Source organism: Anguilla rostrata, chromosome 18, assembly GCF_018555375.3.
Source record: "Anguilla rostrata isolate EN2019 chromosome 18, ASM1855537v3, whole genome shotgun sequence".
In the NCBI taxonomy this organism is placed as follows: Eukaryota; Metazoa; Chordata; class Actinopteri; order Anguilliformes; family Anguillidae; genus Anguilla; species Anguilla rostrata.
Window position 1 is genome coordinate 19,995,237 of NC_057950.1, and position 20,710 is coordinate 20,015,946.

The 20,710-nt window shown below is 40.3% G+C and overlaps 1 protein-coding gene across 8 annotated transcripts in view; it reads left to right on the forward strand.

Moving 5' to 3' along the window:
- LOC135244952 (regulator of G-protein signaling 7) overlaps positions 1-20,710 on the forward strand; it is a 63,763-nt gene that overhangs the window by 34,912 nt on the left and 8,141 nt on the right. For 6 of the 8 annotated variants that reach the window (XR_010327103.1, XR_010327104.1, XM_064317647.1 and 3 more), the window contains exons 3-9: positions 780-876; positions 8,032-8,082; positions 13,088-13,194; positions 14,028-14,079; positions 18,214-18,278; positions 18,649-18,725; positions 19,190-19,271. Coding sequence is in view for 6 of the 8 variants with exons in the window: in XM_064317647.1 (XP_064173717.1) it covers positions 780-876; positions 8,032-8,082; positions 13,088-13,194; positions 14,028-14,079; positions 18,214-18,278; positions 18,649-18,725; positions 19,190-19,271 (531 nt within the window). In the remaining 2 variants the exon portion in view is untranslated. Of the gene's footprint in view, positions 1-779; positions 877-8,027; positions 8,083-13,087; positions 13,195-14,027; positions 14,080-18,213; positions 18,279-18,648; positions 18,730-19,189; positions 19,272-20,710 lie in introns of those variants that run through there. The other 2 variants (XM_064317652.1, XM_064317650.1) reach the window with 1 other exon arrangement.

Genomic DNA, 20,710 nt, shown 5'->3' on the forward strand with positions numbered 1-20,710 from the left:
GCGGACGTTCCTCTTTCTTTCTGATTCTCGGCCCATATGTGTGGTCCTTCTGTCCCTCAGAGACCGTTGGCAGTGTTGGGCAGTTGAGGAGGAGTGTGTTCTTGGACAGTCCTAACACATTGGCTGAAGCTGCAAAGCTTTGAGGTTTTACTACAAGCTGAATCGTTTCACTGGTCCTCCAGCACCGTAAAATGGTCAGTGAATCACTGCTGGGTGGAGAGTAGAAATGTAGCTTCAGTGGTGCTCTTTGGATGGTCTTTTTACAATGTGTGTGATGCAAAAAGCCTTCCCTTGAACCTGTGTAAAAAGGCATTATTTGATTTGCATATCTGTGATAATTGTTAGAACGTTACACTGGACAGGTAAGTTGAAAAAATCAGAACTATGCACTATGCACTGCTGAGAGTACCTCATTTCCTTGGTCCTTTTCCCCCCTGTGCTGACAGATTGACAGCTGTCTTCTTACAGGGAATTACCAGAAACTGTGTATGGCCGTTTCAGTTGGTCTGTGCAGAACCTGAAGCCTTGAACATTTGGTGAATGCAGTTTAGCAATCTAAATTGGCCAACTATCTATATAAAATTGATCCCCAATTAAACTGATGTAAACCATTGTAAACCTGGGTCTGTGGGTCAATACTTAAATCTTTTGCCAGAAACTGAAATAACCAAAATGAGCTTGTAAAAAAACTCAGGATTTAGGACAAAATGTTGATTGACTGAACAAAGCAAGTTCAAACATCCTAATCCTAATTTTGTTTTCTCTCTCTTTTCCACCAGATGGAAAATGTAATAGCACGCATGCAGGATGAAAAAAGCGGAATTCCGATCCGTACAGTGAAAAGTTTTTTATCCAAGATCCCCAGTGTTTTCTCAGGTAAGAGTGCAACTTTATAAAGATAAATCTTTGCTGTGGAGCAGCAGAATGTAGAGGACTTTTACAATGATCCAGGAAGAAGTCGCAGCAGTGCAGTGATGCAATAATGCAGTAGTGCAGTAGTACAGTGGTGCAGTATTGCAGTGGTGCAGTAATGCAATGGTGCAGTAGTACAGTGGTGCAGTAGTGCAGTGGTGCACTAATGCAGTGGTGCAGTAATGCAGTAGTACAGTGGTGCAGTATTGCAGTGGTGCACTAATGCAGTGGTGCAGTAGTACAGTGATGCAGTAGTGCAGTGGTGCAGTAATGCAGTGGTGCAGTAGTACAGTGGTGCACTAATGCAGTAATACAGTGGTGTAGTAATGTAGTGGTAATTATTTAGAGATAACTCATTATGTCTAGGGGAGTTATTATTCACACAATATATCAGAGCAGTGGTTGGTGATATTTAACTAAGAACTGCAATGGATATGGACTTACCTTCATCTTCAGTACCTCAGCTAGTACAAGCAACACCAGATTCATACGACAAGCAGCTCCCGTTGATGGTGACTTTCAGTTCATTGAGGTGTTCAGGGAGAAAATGACTATAACTGGAGCTGAGTTAACGATAGTTGAAGCTGCTCGAGGTCTGACCCGGCGCCTGTTTGCTTGCTGCTTCTTCCAATGTCCTTTGCAACAAATCTCCTTCGCTGGATGACATTGCACCAAACTATATTACAGTAACTTCTCTCCCGCAATGCCGTATCATGGAGAATGGTGCACTTGCGGGAATAGAAATGTCAGCAGCAACACGTATGACCAATTAGCACACAGCTCATTAACTCTCCTCCAAATAACTCCCCTTAAATGTGTTACCCTCCCTAAATAAAAACCAGAAAAAGAAAAAAAAAAGAAAAGAAAAATGAAGACTAAAGCAGAAGACTCCAAGGGAAGTACTTCCTATCCAGTTCACCAGACGTCAGTAGACACTGTCACAACAGTTTATTAATTATACTAAAACAATATGAGTTAGCATGTCTTCAATATCTCTCACATAATCTTTATAATGGCCACACACACACCTGATTTAACATGTTACTCAAGAAATGACAGGTCCTGTAGCATGGTAGCTAGCCTCAGGGCCCAGTCCTATTATTCTCTGCTGAGAGTGTCCTCAACCCATCTGAGCTATGAGAATAAATGAATCTAATTAATGCACACAAACAGACAGACAGACAATGTGTGTGTGTGTGTGTGTGTCTGTGTGTTTGTGTGTATGTGCAAGAACCTGTGCTTGCTAGATCTCAACTGCATTAAAGAACAGACAATGACTTTGACAACAAGTCATTGACTTCAGCTACTGTTTTTGACATTCCATTCCAAGAAACGACTGAAATGAGCATATTTTGCACCGTTCCTCTTGTCCATATAACACTTAATTAAGCTTTGACTTCTGCCTACCAAGTTATGTAATATAATATGTTATGTAACCGCATCTGATAAATGACTTTGGTCCGTGTTTCTGAAGCACCGTTTTGTAACTCCACTTGAAACATTGATGTGATCGCAGTGTTAGCAAAGATGTGTTTCACTCATTTTGGCTAGCGGAGAGATTATACGAATTCCAGAGTGAAGCCAGCAGGCTGAGGGACTTATGTGAAGCTAGCAAAGGAAAGCTTTGGGATTTCAGTGTGACTCTAGAAATGAGGCTCCTTGGAGAATTTAGTGTGAAGCTAGCAGAGGGCCATGGCAGAGATTTGACAGCTAATGGGGAAATAGCCCAGTGGCTCGATGAGGCTGAAAGAGAAGCTCATTGCCCTCAGGGCAGAGTCAGTATCGCATGCTAGCGCTGCCAGAGCCTGGTGCAGGACATGCCTGCCTACAGCAGGCTTGGAAACCGAGCGCTATTGACAAACCATCTCCATCTTCCCTCACTAAAGAAGCCACTCCCCAGTGCTGCTGAAGTGCAGAAACACAAACGATTCTTATGAATATTAATAACAAGCTCCTGCTAACACAGCTAGTGGCCAGCTACAGTTAATAATGTTATTCTCATCACAATATATGTTAATCACATGATTAAATGAGGCTTTCACTGTCATACATTGATGTTTTAGATAGTTCTCCCATCTTTCTTTAAAATGAATGCCATTCTTTTCAAAACATTGACCTATTGTTTGTTAAAATTGTTAGGGAAGTGGCAGCTTTAGGAAAGTGATTAAATATTATGAAATAATGACCTGTATGGAAAATAAACGTTTGACACTGACTCTCTTTAATGAATGCTTGAGCATGTCTGTGACCATTAAAATATAATATCGTATTGGTCTGTTCACGAAGTGCCACTCCCCTCCTACCTGCGTATGTATATTATCCTTTAAAGGAAAAATACGTACCGTCAACACTTGCTGGATTATGCAGTACTAACTGCCAAAACTCTGTACAGAATTTAATAAAAATGGCTCCTCATTTTCTGGTGCTGCTACTTGGAATGATCCTCAAAACATAGCTCATTACCCCAAATGAATCATAACTGATGCTCATAACACCAAGACCCAGCGTTCAGCACATTTAGGGACTGTCAGTGCTTCTTTTTTGTATTGATGCATGGGTTTCTGCACTTTAATTTTGAATGTGTAAATTTATTTTCAGCTATTTGCTTAATACAGCAATTTCTTTTTAAATGTGGAAGTTTTCATCACTGTCTGCAGTGAATATTTCGGCCGGCCCTCTTGCCAAGTGTCTTTTGAAGAGCAATATTAAATCTTTGTGAGGATAACCAGATTAAATAAAGGAGACACAAAAAGTAGGTTTGGAGGATTTTTAAATAGTTTACTGGAGTTTAGTTTTTATCATGACTGATTTAAAATGATATCTTTTCCAATTGGCAATTCCATGGAACAACCCTGTCGGTAAATCCAAGAGTCCACACATCTTTTGAAAACACATTAGTTGAGTGTTGCTTTTCCACACCACAGTTTACTGGGGAATTTACCTCTGTTTCTACACCATGCAGGTTACTGCACGGCTAGTGCAGCTGGTGCAGGTTTCTGAGCAGATTGCTTATCACTGGTACCTGTTTGAGGGGTATTTTCAGGTGTGAAGCAGGGGACCCCTCCCTCCCTGGTGATCGGTTATGTTTTGCCCCTCAGGCGGTATCCATGCCGCAGTTGGCACCTGGGCAATATGGGCCTATTGCTGGCCCAAGGGCATAAAACTGCACTCTGCACATACAGTGCCCTGAAAAAAAGTATTTGCTTTCTTCCTGATTTCCTCTATTACAGAATATGTTTTCTCACTGAATGGTATCAGGTCTTTGGGGAAAATATAATATTAGACAAAGGGGACTTGAGTAAACAAAAAAAACATTTTTAAAATTATTTCATTTTTTAAATGAAAGTTATCACACACCCATATCGCCCGTGTGAAAAAGTAATTTCCCCCTTAAACTAAATAACTGACTACACCACCTCTAGCAGCAATAACTGCAACCTCCTATAATTTGATATCAGTCTTTCATATTGCTGTGGAGGAATTTCAGTCTGCTCTTCTTTGCAGAACCACTTGAATTCAGACAAACTGGTACAAACTGCTTGTTTCAAGTCCTGCCACAGCCGCTATTGGGTTAAAGTCAGGACCTAGACAGGGCCACTCCGAAAAGCATTTCATTTTGTTTCTTTTCAGCCTTTCTTATGTGGACTGGCGTTTGTGTTTTGGATCATTGCTGCATAAACTAGTTACACTTCAGGTTCAGCTCACAGAAACATGACCGGACATTTTCCTTAAGAACTTACTGTTATGGAGCAGACTTCATGGTTTTTATAATGGCAAGTCATCCACTTTACTATCTTTTGAGGGCACAGTAAAAACTAAAAACAGCAAAAACAGCAAAGTAAAATTGTCGCTACATTTTTTTATTCATATAAGTAATTGAACCTTTTATCAGTGCAGTGGTAATAAGCAGTTTCAGTGGAGAATGTGAATGTCTGGATCTCGCTGGCTTTGTCTGTAAAGATCAATAAATGTCTGGCTGGCCAATTTAAATTCAAAGGTCAGGTGCATTTTGACAATTAATATCCAAAACCTCCTATCCTACTTATAAACCAGGGATTACCGAAGGGCATTACGGAATCAGACACTTAATATTTTTACAAAATAGCCAAAGGATTGAGAAATAGATCAGCGAATGCTGGAGTGCCACTATTAGATACAATCTGAGGTGGGTAATAATATTGAAAGAGGATTTGAAAGTTGAAATTTGGAAGGCTTTCTCTCTGAGGGAATATGTAACAGTTCTGTATGCCTGGTGCTATGTTTACTTTCTCAGTTATTTTTTAAGATGCTGGTTTCACACCTGTTTACATTGTTCTTTTAGTCACTTAAAAATAAAGGAAATGATTAATTATTAATATGAACAAAAGTGGATATAAAAGATTCCTGATATGTGCTGTTTTTGTAAGACTGTAACTTTCCCGAACGCAAACGTCTCAGAAAAAAACATTTGTTCTGTATTTATGCAGTGTAAATGTAGGACCATTTACCCTGTCCAGGCCAGAACCTCAGTGAATATAACATGTGTGAATCTTGGTAATCCTTGGTTTATAAGTAAGATTCAAGGCTTTAGATATGAATTCTTTAAATGCACCTGACCTTAAAATTGAAATTGGCCTGCTCGACGTATATTGATCTTTGTCGACAAAGTCAATGAGACCCATAATGTGATGAATACATTATTGGCTGAAAAGCTAAACTGACCCTAGATCAGTGCCCATATTCACACGGCAGCTCAGCTCATGATTAATGAGGCTGGGATATGAACAGGGACTCCTGACCTAAGATCAGCACTACTCTGAGATGCTTCATGGATATCGGTGAAGGCTCCATGTAATTGATAGAGGGGGAGATAGAGAGGCTGGCTAAAGATCACATGCACCACATAGAGAGAACCCTCAGGACATACAGGGCTTTTACTGTGAGTCTTTTTACGCTATGTTTTCAATCGACCCCCTGGCTCAATAGCTTCCGATTTTAAAATTCTATTCTTACAAAAGATTAAAGATGACATTTCCCCCCCATTTTGTATATGTGGTATTATTTGTGTATGAAATGCCCTGGTTAATAATTAGTCCATGTATTTCCATGTACATTTCATTCGGTCATATGATATAATCGGTAAAAGTGCCTAAGACTATTGTTAAAATGTTGCATTACCACTGCAAGATATACTAATAATGGTAAGAAAGCAGGAACACCCTCTCTATACAGTAGATGGTCTGTACTATTCATTCTATTTGAGGGAAAGGCCTTCTAATGTGTACTCAGTGTCAAGAGCTGAAGCACAGGAACATTCGCTGGATGTTCATTAAAACAATGACTTTGAAAAACTCTTTATCTGCGCTCCTGATGTTCCCCGTTTTTAAATGGGATCAAATGAAACAGACAAATCTATCTCGAGGGAACGCGTGCACAGTTATGGGTATAATATTGTATTCAGTTTTGTTTATCTACTTTAAGGGGTGAAGTTTAGTTCAGCTGGTCTCGGAACTTGATGATGTTTACAGGGATTTCAGTGAAAATTTGAGTTCCAACACTGCGGTATTTAAATAGATTAATCTTCATCTACAATACAAGATGTAGAGAAAATTGCATCTTCGCTCTGAAAAAGATTTGACCCATATGAAGCTGATGATTTTCTGCGGGAAACTGTAGACCCATAAGATGATGTGCTCTGTAGCAGTAATGGATGGAAACATGGTGAAATGGGTGGCAGTGCATGGCGATATTTTTGCACAAAATGTGTCGGCACATCTTAATTAGAGTTTTGTTTTCCTTTACTATAGGACTGTAATATGTAAAATGGAGACAAGATACTTGGCTTTAGAACTCAAAAAAAGTGATTTGGTGTTTATTACCCCTTTCAGTACACTAGCCTTCAATGACTTCAGCTAAATGTGTTCAGTACTTCAGCTAAAATTGGGTCACAGATGGAAGACTGAAGGAGGAATTCCGGGCATTAATCTATGGTAATTTAATCAGCGTTTGTAAACACGACGCTGTGTTTGAGAGGTCTGTGCAAGCCATTCTCTTAATCCTGCCTTTTGGCATCCCATCTCCGACACTCTCCCCCTGGCATGCTATACGTCTCGCTTCTCCTTACCAAAATCCCTAAGAGACAAAGGCATGGGTTCAGTCAACAGCTGTCAAACAACTTTTGACAAACGTGCACACAGTTTGGCAACTTCAGTAACTGGCAAAGTTAGCCTGCCAAACTGTGAATTAGTAAAACAAGCACCTACATCGATTTGTAAGTTTAAGGAAAATAGAATAGAATAGAGCTTTTTTTCCCATCCAAAAATGTACATTTTTCTTTCAGATTTTCCTCCCATCGATGCGTTCAAAAAAAAAAAAGAGTGAAACAATGAACGATTCATATGTAAATCATTGTACATGCTTGAAAGAGAATTGATCATTGATCATAATTGATCATTCCAGGAGCATAGACTCAACCACTATGAAGAGCAGCTGTGGATTCAGCATGCAGAGACTCCTGACTGCGAGACTGTCTTGGGATCCATATCTGTTCCTTCTCATACCTGTCACTCTAGTATCTAAAGATAAAAACATGTATTCATGTGCATCATATCCATCTATGATGGCACTTATTTGAATGTAATTTTGCTTATCTCCACTTCTAACGGTGCTTGCTCACCATTGATTGCATTTTTCTGTGTTGTTTTGGCTAAAAGTGCCTGCTAAATGACCAAACAGAACATTATAGTTAATATACTTTGAACACAAATCTCAGTCAGATTTATCAGATGGATTTATTGATTAATGGCTCAATTTTATCATTTAAAATACATTCATACAGTCATTGAAACTATGGAACAGCCCAGAGTTGCACATCCCTTTTTGGAAGGTTTCTGTAGGCTGAGAGCGTGGGCACTCTTGTGCTCTAAGTTTACCCATGGAAATGTAGAGAGCTGGTGGCGTCCATGCACTGGAGTTAAAGTGACTAATTTGTTTGGGTGGGCATGTATATACCCACATACTTCACTTTGAATAGAGTGCGATCACAAAATGTTCTTTTGGCTTTAGCAAGTCATCTGCATCTTTAAAGAGTGCGTTTTTCTCATCTGCTCTTGGTGTTCAACTTGTTGATCTCTTTTTCAGGTTCGGATATTGTCCAATGGATGATGAAAAACCTGGGTATCGAAGATCAAGGTAACATTTTCAACATTGCTAATGTATATCTTCAGAACATAATGGAGACACTATGCATTGGAGAGCTCAGAATTATCAGATGCGAAATGAGATAATCATACGCTAAGTGCACATAAATACATGCTGCCACACATCGTATGCTGAAGTGTGGTACAGCTAAAAGCTCTTCATGTTCTTCTTGCAGTTGGTTTAAAATTCAGTGTTGTAAAGTCTCTCACACGGCGATAACAAGGTAACACTTTTCCTCTCCACTTCTGACTTTTTAAAGTGCTTTTGGGATGAAGGTATTTAAGGACAGATAAAGCTCTCTGCTCCTGCCTTGTTATGCAGTAGCTGTCTCCCCCATCTCACAAACAGTAGGGCTGGGAGCTTCGGAGGATCATTGACTGGTTTTCACCTTAAAATTAGCAGCCAGTGTAGACACAAGAAGACAGATGTGGTGAAATACTCGCACACCTGCTTTAACTGATTTAAATGATTGAACATAATTGATTGATTGCTGAGTGACGTTGAACAGCATCAGCTCTCTCTCTCTCCAGGACCAGGGTGGGGGTTATCTGTATTACAGGGCTTTTGTTATTGCGGAGGGCTGTTCCTTAGCTTGTAGGTGTGTGCTGCGGTGTCCGTATGTTATCCTTGGCACCTCAGGGACCTCCTAGCGCTCATTATCAGCCCAGTTGCTGACGTGTTTTGTTCTTTCCTCCTTGACTTGTCCTTTTTATTGCCACTGCATGTCTGCCAATGCAAAAACCCAAGTACGCACACGTACACACAGGGAAGTGCGCACACACAAGCATGCACACACACACACACACACACACTCACTCTGTCTCTGGGAAAAGGGGCAGGTTGAAACAGACATGCACCATTTCCATGCATGAGTAACTCAGTTACACAGTCTTCTCGTATAAGTAACACAGTTACACAGTCTCCTCCCATGAGTAACTCAGTTACAGTCTCCTCCCATGAGTAACTCAGTTACACAGTCTCCTACCATGAGTAACTGAGTTATACAGTCTCCTCCCATGAGTAACTCAGTTACACAGTCTCCTACCATGAGTAACTCAGTTACACAGTCTCCTACCATGAGTAACTCAGTTACACAGTCTCCTCCCATGAGTAACTCAGTTACACAGTCTCCTCCCATGAGTAACTCAGTTACACAGTCTCTACATGAGTAACTGAGTATACAGTCTCTCCCATGAGTAACTCAGTTACACAGTCTCCTACCATGAGTAACTCAGTTACACAGTCTCCTACCATGAGTAACTCAGTTCCACAGTCTCCTCCCATGAGTAACTCAGTTACACAGTCTCCTACCATGAGTAACTCAGTTCCACAGTCTCCTCCCATGAGTAACTCAGTTACACAGTCTCCTACCATGAGTAACTCAGTTACTCACAGTTTCCTCCTTCTCACAGTAGGCAGCTTAAAGAAAACCATATCTCTGTCTGGCTAAAGATGGCCGAGTTCAAAAGAGGGCCTCTCTGTGTGAACCTGGTAGTATTTTGCTCAGGAAGCTGACAGGTGCCCGTAAGACAGCTTTTCCTCCATAAGTCCTGTGCGCGAGCGTGACGTCGGGGGGGTGATTTATACCTCCGGTGGCAGGCGTAATGAATGGGTCTGAGAGGAAATGAAATTGCCAACATCAGAGCTGAGGGCTGAAGGTCAAACACATTCTACAGGGAGCTCCAGCAGTAGAATAACATTCAGAATGATCACCCTCCCTTTATGATTGAGGAATGTAAATTTCGCAGACTGCGGGCAGCCGGAGTTTGGCCACACGGAGTGTGCAGTGTAATCGACTCATGATCCCCTTCATACCGAGCCATTAGCGCGCTACCAAATCACCTCATTAACACAGATGAGCCGTGTTTCTCTGAGCGCCCGGCTTTTCTGCATTGTGAAAAGACGGCCATGTGTGCCACATTACAATCTTATAATCACACCAGACCTGAGAACCTTCCTCCCTTTTTTACAGGACCCTGGTATATTACAGTACAGTACGCAATACTCCTTTCCCACTCCTATTTGCCACTGGCTTATCAGCTATCAGAGAACGCTGGCACTATTTCTCATTGTTATCCCCGGCTCCCTGTGAGTGGAGAGATGACTAACGTGTCTCCTGTATTCCCTGGCCGTGTGTCAGGGCAGCGGTTCCCACACCTGTGATTCCTGTTTTTAGGCCCAAACACAATCACAATCCCATAATTTTAACAAGCTGCTATTTTTTCTCAATTGGGTGCTTTTCATGTTTTCCATGCTTTTAATGTTTAGAGGGATTATTTACACTCTATTTATTCCAGAAATAGCTTTGCATGCCACAAAGAATATAATTCTCATATTGATATTGTGCTACATTGTGCTTATTGTGCTACATTGCAAACAATGACACAAAAAAGAGGTACTGTAATGTTTTTTGACCAAATGAGAGACAGAGGTAAATAAATAGACTCCAAATAGGTTTTTGAACATGAATTTAATTTATTTCAGACTTATTTCCTTAAACTTATTAACTCAATGTGGGTTTGACTCCATAATTTGCTTTGTCTTTGAATTCATTATCTTCCAGGTGGTTAGTTTTACTAGCCAGGTGTCCACATTTTCACCAATATTGATTCACTCAATTTGAAGTTTTACCCTCTTTTATGCAATTGTTTGCAATATAAAGCAATAAGCGCGATATGAACATTCTTTATGGCATGCATAGCTACGTATGACATAATGTAGCTTAAGAGGGTAAATAATCCCTCTATACGTGAAACATACATAATTAAAAAAACAAAAAACAAACAGCTTGTTAAAATCCAAGGATTGCAACCGGTTGGAATGAAAACCAGAATACACAGGGGAGCCCCAGGACCGAGTTTGAAGATCTCTGCATCAGGGGGTCAGTAACAGCACATACCCCAGGACTCTCCGTTGTCGTGTGGAAATACAAAGTGCCGGCGCGATGTGGGAAAGGACAGAATCACTACGTGCTAATGCCCGAGCCTCTGCTCAGGAGACTGGGAGGGTCAGGTGACCTCACTCGGCAGTAGAAATAATAAACGGGAGACATTTCCCCGGAGACTAATGGCTATTTGCCTTGCACACATAGGCTGCATCAATCAGCTTGTGTTCTTTGCCCTGTCACTACCTGCTGTGGCCCCAAAATTAGCTGGCTGCTACTGTTGCCTGTCTTCAAAATACTTCAATGTCTTTAATTTTTTCTTGATTTATGTTTTTATTTTATTTTTATTTTTGAGGTAAAATTCCAATGATTCCTCTGTGATCCAGACTTTGTTCAAACACTATTTTTTTCATATATTCATAACAATATCCGTTCTCCCCTCTGCAGTCCCCCAGCAGATACACAGCACTTTGAACGCACAGCAGACCTTGTTATACCAGCAGTCCTCTGTTACTCCACCACTGGATCTTGAACCACATAGTATGTGCAACTCTCAGATAACAGTTACTGTACAGGAATACTGGGCTTATCTGCGGAAGGCTGACCTATCTTATTGCTGTTCTTTTGGGACCACTGGAGAGGTCCCAGGGTTCCCCTGAACCCACGGAGGCTCTGTTCTGGCTGTGTTCATTCAGTCTGATCAGCTGATCCTTTTATACGCGCACAAAATACAGCAGCACTTTAAGAGCATGGCGTCATCATGACCATGTGACTAGCAACACGAGGATAACGCTTCAATGTCAAATACATCAATTGTGTGTGTGTGTGTGTGTGTGTGCACGCGTGCGTGTGTGTGTGTGTGTGTATTTGTGTGTGCACATTTCTGGCAGTGACTCGCTCATGTCCTTTTGAATAAATTGCAGCAGGCAGAGGGTGCTGATGGGAGATTGCTCTTAAATGTGCTGTACTGTACACAGCTTTGCATTACCTGTAACTGGGCTATTTATATTTCATTGAGTCAGAGCTGTCAACAGCCTATGAGAGAACATTTGTATATAATTCTAAATAATTAATATAGTCATTCTAAGATAATGAATTCAGCAACTCAAGTGAATCATCTTTGAAAGGTACAGTATGTGCACTTCCATTAATTATGAAAGTTGAGAGCTGCAGCCACTAAGACTGTAACATAACACAACAAGCTGCCACCCCCGACCTCAGTGCAGGTCCCTTTTCATTGGATGTGATTTATGACAACATTTTATTTATCAGCTCTACTTTTCAAGTATTAGCCTTGATTAATTGTGTCCATGATTGTGAATGAATGTCTATGACATGATCATAGTTCTTCACATTAAAGTTCCTCAAGGTTGATTTTAGAGTAGAAATATATATAGGCAAGGAATCTAACACAGATCTTCAGAAATAATAGAACATTTGAAAGAAAGGCTGGAATAGTGCATAACCAGTGAGTTTGCAATTACCTGTACAACCACAATTAGGCCAAAGATATATAATGTTTTCATTAAAAAACTGGAATAAAGGGAAGATCCCTCAATAAGTGACAGGGCATTCTGTTCCCAGCTACTGTTGCAACTGAGGTTCAGTAATGGCCTTGATAACCTAGCAGAGAAACTTGATCAAAGAACACTCATTCACTCTCTGCTAGTGACAAATACACTGCTATTGAACCATGTACAAAATAAAGTATTCAGTGTTAATTCAACTCTGAAATAACGTTTGGTCCCAATGGAACACCCTTTCTACCAGTGGGGTGGGGGATGATGAGATTTTTTTCGTCATCATTTGCGCCCTCACCCAGAATGATGGCACACCAGGTAACCGCTCCTGCTATCTATAAAATTAATACAATTTCACTTACAACTGCTCAGATGTTTTGCTTTGGGAACTGAAATTCTTAGGCTGCACTTTTTGGTACAAGCAGAAATGTGAGAGAGATGCAAATGAGACAAAAAAAGTGTGACATTTACGGCAACCTGCTGTTCTTCTGATGCTCTCTCCAGTCTCGTGTATGCATCAAAAAATCACCCCATGATAAAGATATAACTGTAACTGCACAGCTGATGTAACTGCAATGTGACTCTGTTGCAGTGGAGGCTCTCCATCTTGGCACATTAATGGCTGCGCATGGCTACTTCTTCCCCATCTCAGACCATGTCCTCACACTAAAGGACGATGGAACGTTCTACAGGTTCCAGGTAAGGACAGGAGTGAGGTGTATCGATCACTTGGCCTCTGTTTCTGACAGATTTTTATTTTTTTATTTCTCAGCCATATTGGCTTCCTTAAGTTTCATTGGCACAACTCTGGTCCTCATGTTGACAATGCCAATACCAGACTCCAAAGGCAATCAAAAGTGTAGAATCAAGACTAGGCACTGAACTATACCAGCACTAAGGAAGCAAATGAATCATGCCTGTCAAATCAGAAACACATTTGAGCCCATTTGCCCCAAATATTATGGTGCCCTAAAATGAAGGGACTATGTATAAGTGCTGTAATTTCTCCATAGTGAAACCAAAATGTACAACAATATCCTTTAATAAAAGCTTAGAATCTGCGCTTTAACCACACATGGGCTGTTTAATTAAAAATCTAAAATTGTGGAGTACACAGCCAAATCAATATATGTCTTTGTCCCAGACATTATTGAGCCACCTGTAAATAATGACCATATTGTGAATTTTCATTATAATCTCTATACCATAACTCTGGACACTGACTCTAAATGGGTATCCATACATATTTATGAAGCTTGGCAATAGCAGATACTTGGCTTCAAACAGACCGCAATTCACGTGTCAAGAAAGATGCATAGAGACACATTTGTGCTTCTATATATTATCGGATTATTTCTATTAAATTATTAAATGTCGTTATATATGTTGGGGAAACGGAGGAATACAGTAATACATTACTGAGTAATGACTAGATCTTGGATTTTAATCAGTCTAGTCATTAGACATTAAAGCTTGCGATTGCTATTTCACTGCAGCATTCTGCTGTTTTCTCCACCCTGTCTGTCCTGCAGACTCCCTACTTCTGGCCCTCTAACTGCTGGGAACCAGAGAACACAGATTATGGTGAGTAGAAGTGCTTTCTGCTGTCGTGGTGATTTTTATATTGCTGCCTGCCACACAGCTGTGTCTATTGCTGAAGGATTTCAGGATTTGATATTGCTAAAAACGATGTGTAACCTCCCTAATTCTGATACATCAGACACGGTGTTCATACTTATATTCTTACCTCTGCAGGATCCCCTTTATGGATATTGTTTTTAGAATTGATATTAAACTGAGCACTAGGGTAAGCTGTCTCATTGCACACTGAGCTCTGTAGGTGGGAGGGATTTATATATATATATATATATATATATTGTTCTCTGTGTGTTCTAATGTGCACGGTTAAATCTAAACGACCATAACCACAAACTAAATTATCTAAATCTGTTATTTCTGAATTACTACACTTTTGTAAAAAATGATTGCATACTCTTCACTAATGTGAAAGCTTGCTAAAAACCTCTCAATTTGGTGCTGCTGGGTGGTTCATCCCATTTAGGCATTTCTCTAATAGCTGGTTGGGCCCCATGGACTAAAATAGACAGCGCATGCTATGGTTAAGTAGCCCTGCAGGGCAATGCATCATTTGCAGCAGTGTTGTCCACAGTGAGAGAGGGCACACTTATAATCTAATATAATTGTCTTGTTAATATTAAAGTTGAATTTGCTGCAAGAAATGATGGCTCAGACAAGACAGGATTGAACAAAAAAAACCTGTAAATTGTCATGAACACTGCCTACTGGCTACTTTCATCACATAAAACAATGAGCAAAGTCAACCCGAAGAAAATATATCCCAAAGCCTTTAGGGCAGGAGGACCCTCAAGCAGTCCACGCCATGGCACTTTCTTAGCTGTAGTCCCTTCTCTATCTCTTAACTTCTCTGCTTTCTGAATGAATGAATGAATGAATAAATGAATTAATCTTCCTTTATAAAATTCACAGTCTGGGAATTTAAAAACAAAAAGTTAATGTGCTCTCAGAAAGATTTGGGTTTGGAATGGGAAGGGCCAGTTGAAGAAAAAAACGTTCCTACGAGATCTCGCCCCACAAGACAGGCCTAACAAAGGCAAGGCGTGCTGAGCCATGACCTTCCATGTTTACAGGCAGATTGCTCTGAATTTCTCGTGCCAGACATTTATAACAGGCCTGACAAAGGCAATGGGCAACACTTGAGCTGATTGCTGATCAGCCTCAGGTGAGCATGCCTGTGTGTGAGGCTGCTGCTGCCCAAGTTCCTGTCATCCTCCCTGGCTGTGGGAGGGAACAGGCACAGCTGACAGCCATCAAATAGAAGGATCCTCTTAGGTACACTTTCTTAAGTGTACTCTGAAGTAGCAACCTTTATTTGAATATGCCATGACATTTCATTACCAACAATCCAGAAGTGTAGGTTGACAGATACTTTAGCTCAGGGGTGTCTAATCTTATCCAAGAAGGGCTGGTGTGGATGCAGGTTTTTGTTTTATCCCAGCACTATGTCACCTGATTCTGCTTATCAAGGTCTTGATTGAAGACCACGATTGGTTAATTAGTTTAATAATTAATTAGATGCCTTAGTGCTTCGCTAAAACAAAAAATCTGCAGCCAGGTTAGCACTACCTTTTTGGATAAGATTGGACACCCTTATTTTAGCAGTAAAAAGTAAAAAATGTCCTGTTTAAAAATGTGAAAAATTATGTACAATTTAAATTGAGGAAAGAACAAGAATAATTAGCACATGCATTTTTCAAATTTGCATTCTTTCCTAAAATATGTCTTGTAAGCAACAATTGACAAATAAATATCTAAGCTGACATCTACAGAGATATAACACTGGCTGTTCCTGTTACACAGAGATGTGACTGTTGATTAAGTACAGCAATAGATTAACTTTCATTGTGTCCTCACAGATAAGGCTTCAGCATAATTGTTCTCACCACTGTGAAAGATTAACAGATACAACCACAGTGAGTGAAAATGTGTTGCCGCCATGTATGCAGATACTGAATCATTCTAATTTTATACGGTTTGTGAATATTTATGAAGAGGTGAGACCAAGGAAAATTCCGTTGCAATTAATCTTCTATCCAAAGGCAAGCCTCTTTGTGGATATTTATAAATTGTGACATAGCATTGGAAATTCTTGTTACCATGGGAAATGAAGTACTGTAGACAGGACAGAAAGAATGAATGGTCGCATCATGTGATATGTAATATGAAGAACAAGTGCTTAAATAATAGGTACAGTAATCTTATATGAGGAAATCTTATATGCTAGAGGAAGGTTACGAAGGTTAAATCCTAAAGGGCATTCTGCACCTTAACATTATTGGCATTTTGGAATCTAATTAAAGGATATTATACTTTTAACAGTAGAGAGGCAACTAAATTAACAAACTTGTTTTATTTTGCTTGGTTGCTTGAAGAGAATTGTCCTTCAGAATGTTAATATGTTCAATATTTATTTTGTATTATTAGCATGTCATTCTTTATATTGTGAGTTGTGTATATTTTCTCTGTTAAGTGATTTTTCCTAGTGCCTCTTGTATTTACTGTCTTTTTATAGGAAGTCATTTGTTGCTAATGCAATGCACTGTGTCCTGAAACCAAGTAAGACACTTGGGAGGACAGTGAACGGTCAAATCAATGAACTAGAGGTTGTGGGAAACCGTGAGGCCCTGAGCCGGAATGGCTGGGGAGTTTCAGCCATGGCTAGTCAGTGAGTGCTGTACACACAGAGGCACAGGCTGAGACGTGGCAAATAAGAGCTAACTGATAAAGTGCTGGAAGAAGTTAACCCAAAAATAATGACTGCGTTCTGATAATTAGTTTGGCTTTTCCATGTGGGGACTGCCGGGAAAAGGCTCTGGTTGTGCCATTTGACCCAGCTGAATGAGTGAGTGTGAAACGCGTGTGATTGACAGGACAGAGTCCAGCCTCATGTCCACAACAGCATCCTGCCCAGGGAAACACAGCTCTGCTGCTGCAAATGTCTCACATGTCCTGAGAACAGAGATTTCTCTCTCTCCACAACTGCTGACTGAACTCAGTGTTTAAAAGATTTGATCTTTTATCAATCAAATGCAATGCAATATTTGTACTCATTTATGCGTATTACAAATGCCCAAATAGTCAAAAACAGGGCAGAGCATTGGATTTACAAACTTTAAGTTGATTGAGTGATTATGTGGAAAAGGTACTTCGAACTTTGCCCTGGGCAGAACAAAACAAAAAATACTAAAACCAGGCGAGAAAGATATTTTTAAACAGCACTGCAGGAACATTCCTCAGGCTACTCATTTCCACCACAAATGACATCTCAGATAAATGTTTCTGATAAGCCATATCAAATCCAACTGTCAGGGAACAGTCTGGTGAGCTTGGCTGAAAATAAAATGAATATGCACAGTGTCTGCCAGAACACTGTGTTATTGTCACTGAGCCCAAGCAGCCTCTAAAAGGCTTTGATTATATAATAAATAAAGACATAATTAAATAAGCACTAAGCTCATACACACACCTGCACATGGTAATTTCCTGTTCTGTTGAATACACAGGACAAGCTAGGCTATAGGGCATGCTTAGCCATGATCTTGCATGACGTTTCAGGTTTACAGACAAATTACTATAGATCTGTTGTGGCAGACATTTATTGCAAGTGCAGTTGTAAAGATCTAGCAATGTTGTGTGTTAGCTGAAAGTTGAAGGAGAATAAGATTTAGTTCTGGTGCAGTTACCCAAGGACTATGATGTCTTTTATTCAGCTTTGTTCCCCACATATCTCAGCTGTAAAAAATTAAAAAACCCTTCCTTTACTATGTTCATTTTACGTCTTAATATGAACTTCTCCAAACAATAACTTGCAGTGAGTGCAAAAATCAAGTTAATGGACCCTCTGAGTTGACTTTGGATTTACAGGAATGGTGTTTCCAAAATGTAATCCCTGCTCAGTGTCATACCTGCCTCAGCTTGATTAATCCTCTTAATTTAAGCGGGTTAAGTTATGTCCTAGTCCAGGTTTTATCTGTATCAGACTCCTTTATTGCCATTACCAGAAACCCTGCTCTCTGCACTGTGATGTTGATCCCCTTTCCACCTGCTCCAGGGGCCTCCTACCTCAGAGCTGTTGTCCTCCTCCTCTCTCCCTTTTAACACTCCTTTCCTGCTTTTCAGCTGTTTACCTCTGCAAAAGAACCATGCAAAACAAAGCTCGTCTGGAACTGGCTGACTATGAAGCTGTAAGAATCCCCTGCGCTCCTGGGCTAAACTCTGTCTGTGCTGCACTCCTGGGCTAAACTCTGTCTGTGCTGCACTCCTGGGCTAAACTCTGTCTGTGCTGACTCCTGAGCTAAACTCTGTCTGTGCTGCACTCCTGAGCTAAACTCTGTCTGTGCTGACTCCTGAGCTAAACTCTGTCTGTGCTGACTCCTGAGCTAAACTCTGCTGTTTCTGCTGATTGCATGCATCATCTCCAAAGCACCCCTTTAATTTTTTGTCAGACACATTTTAAAATAGGTTAATTCAGTATAAGATTTATCTGTACAGCAGGTGAAGTAGATTTAGTCAGAGGGAGGTTATCTGACGGCTCACCCCTGATTTATGTTTCAGGAGAGCTTGGCAAGATTACAAAGGGCATTCGCTCGCAAATGGGAATTCATATTTATGCAAGCAGAAGCACAAGCAAAGTAAGTGGTCTCATTTGAACAGCGTCTGGATAGTGTCTGTCAGTGTGCAGTCGTCATAATGTCTGTTAGTGTACAGTCCTGATAGTGTCTATGTCAGTGTGCAGTCCTCATAATGTTTGTGTTGGGGTTCCGTCCCAATAGTGTCTGTGTCAATGTGCAGTCCTCACAATGTCTGTGTTAGTGTTCAGTCCCAATAGTGTCTGTGTTAATGTCTGTGTTATTGTCACTCTTGATAGTGTTTTAGTGAGTGAATCCTTCATGTCCTTTACTTCCTCATTATAATTTTTACACACTGTATTCTGAATATTTAATTGGTTTAATGTCCTACAGGCATCACAAACTGAATAGGGGGAGAGATTATACATTTCTGACTATATAAATATTGCTTTACTGTTCCATTAAAGAGTACATTATCAACTGCATAAAATGCTAATGGTAAATGTCAATTTTATCATCTTTTTCAGAGTTGATAAAAAAAGAGATAAGATTGAGAGGAAAATACTTGACAGTCAAGAAAGAGCTTTTTGGGATGTGCACAGACCAGTGGTAAGTGATTCCATTAAACCATGAAATGATCTTAGGGTAAGTAAGCAGTGCTGTACTGTACATATCTGCAGGAGGATTCAATCAATGCACTAGAAGCTCTGCTGGACCATTTTAGTAATTCTAATTTTCTCTAATTCTCTCATTCTTGGTTTGATATATGACAGAGGCCAAATACACTAAAATGGTACATGCTAAACGCACACTTCCAATGAAAGGATGTCATATGTAGTACTGTGTCCCATGGGTTGAATTTCTGTTTAAAACTACCCTGTCATTTTTTAGGTATTTTGCTTTCTGTCCTTGGAAGTAAGCTTGAGCATGTGAACTGTTTAATCCTGTTGGAGCAGAACATTACACGCTTTCTGCAAGGACCTCATAACTTCTTCAAATCACAGGGGACATCTTGAGATTTGCATGTGTGGACTGATAGCTTCCTCTCTGTATTGGAGCCCCATCAGTGAGTATGGTGGAGAATGCGCAGGCTAGCATAGAGCTCTGCTTACTACCATTTGAATCCAACATCTGAGAAGAGATCCATGGCTGCTGCTCATTACAGGATGACAGCTCAACACTCTTATTAGACGATCCTGCCATGGTAGTCTAATAAGAGTGACGCTGCTGCGCTTCAAATGTGGTTTCCATCTCTGGTGAAGTAGAGTGTAGTTTCAAAGAGCTGCTAATTGTTTCATACACTGATCTCACATTACTTCATACACTGATCTAGCTTACGTACATGCATTGGTTTTGAAGTCTTAAGGCTTGTGTTGTAGTCTTGTGGGGGGTTTTATTACCCTTGGCATTGGTGTGGTCATGTAGGTAGATACAGTATGTATACTACCTGCGCTAACCCTTTAACGATCAGTATAATAGAGGCACAGCTACCAGGGGAGACACTGGTAAAAATACAGGAAGGAAATAAATCCCTAATAGACACTGTACTGTACCTAATGCACTCGGGCACGTCATTCATGACCATGCCTAAAAGAACAGGCCCTGCTTTCTGTCCATTTCACAGGTGCCATAAATATGGGCAGCTGCAGTGAACTCTGTATAAAAGAGTTTTCTTTGTGTGGCTGTGTCTGAGAGCCTGAAGGGGTTAACAGCTTTCTCAGCCTCAAATAAGGGGCAATATCCTCGCAGGAAGTGAGCACATGCATAAATTCCATATTGATTGTCCTGCAAAGATGTACAGGTCATTTAGACACCAGAGCGCTGCATGCATTTAGCCTCCTATAACCTCCAAATGAGATGAAGGGCCTTTATAAAGGGTTAAATACAGTTAGAAAATGCAAGTACAAGGACACCAAACCATGTCCGAAGTAAGATATGTTGTAAAATTGTTGCTGCAGAGTTTATATTCACAGCAACGTTGAACAGACTTGCAGTAAAGTTTCAATTATGTTTAGTCTGTTGCATTACCCTTTTGAGGTGGAGTGCTT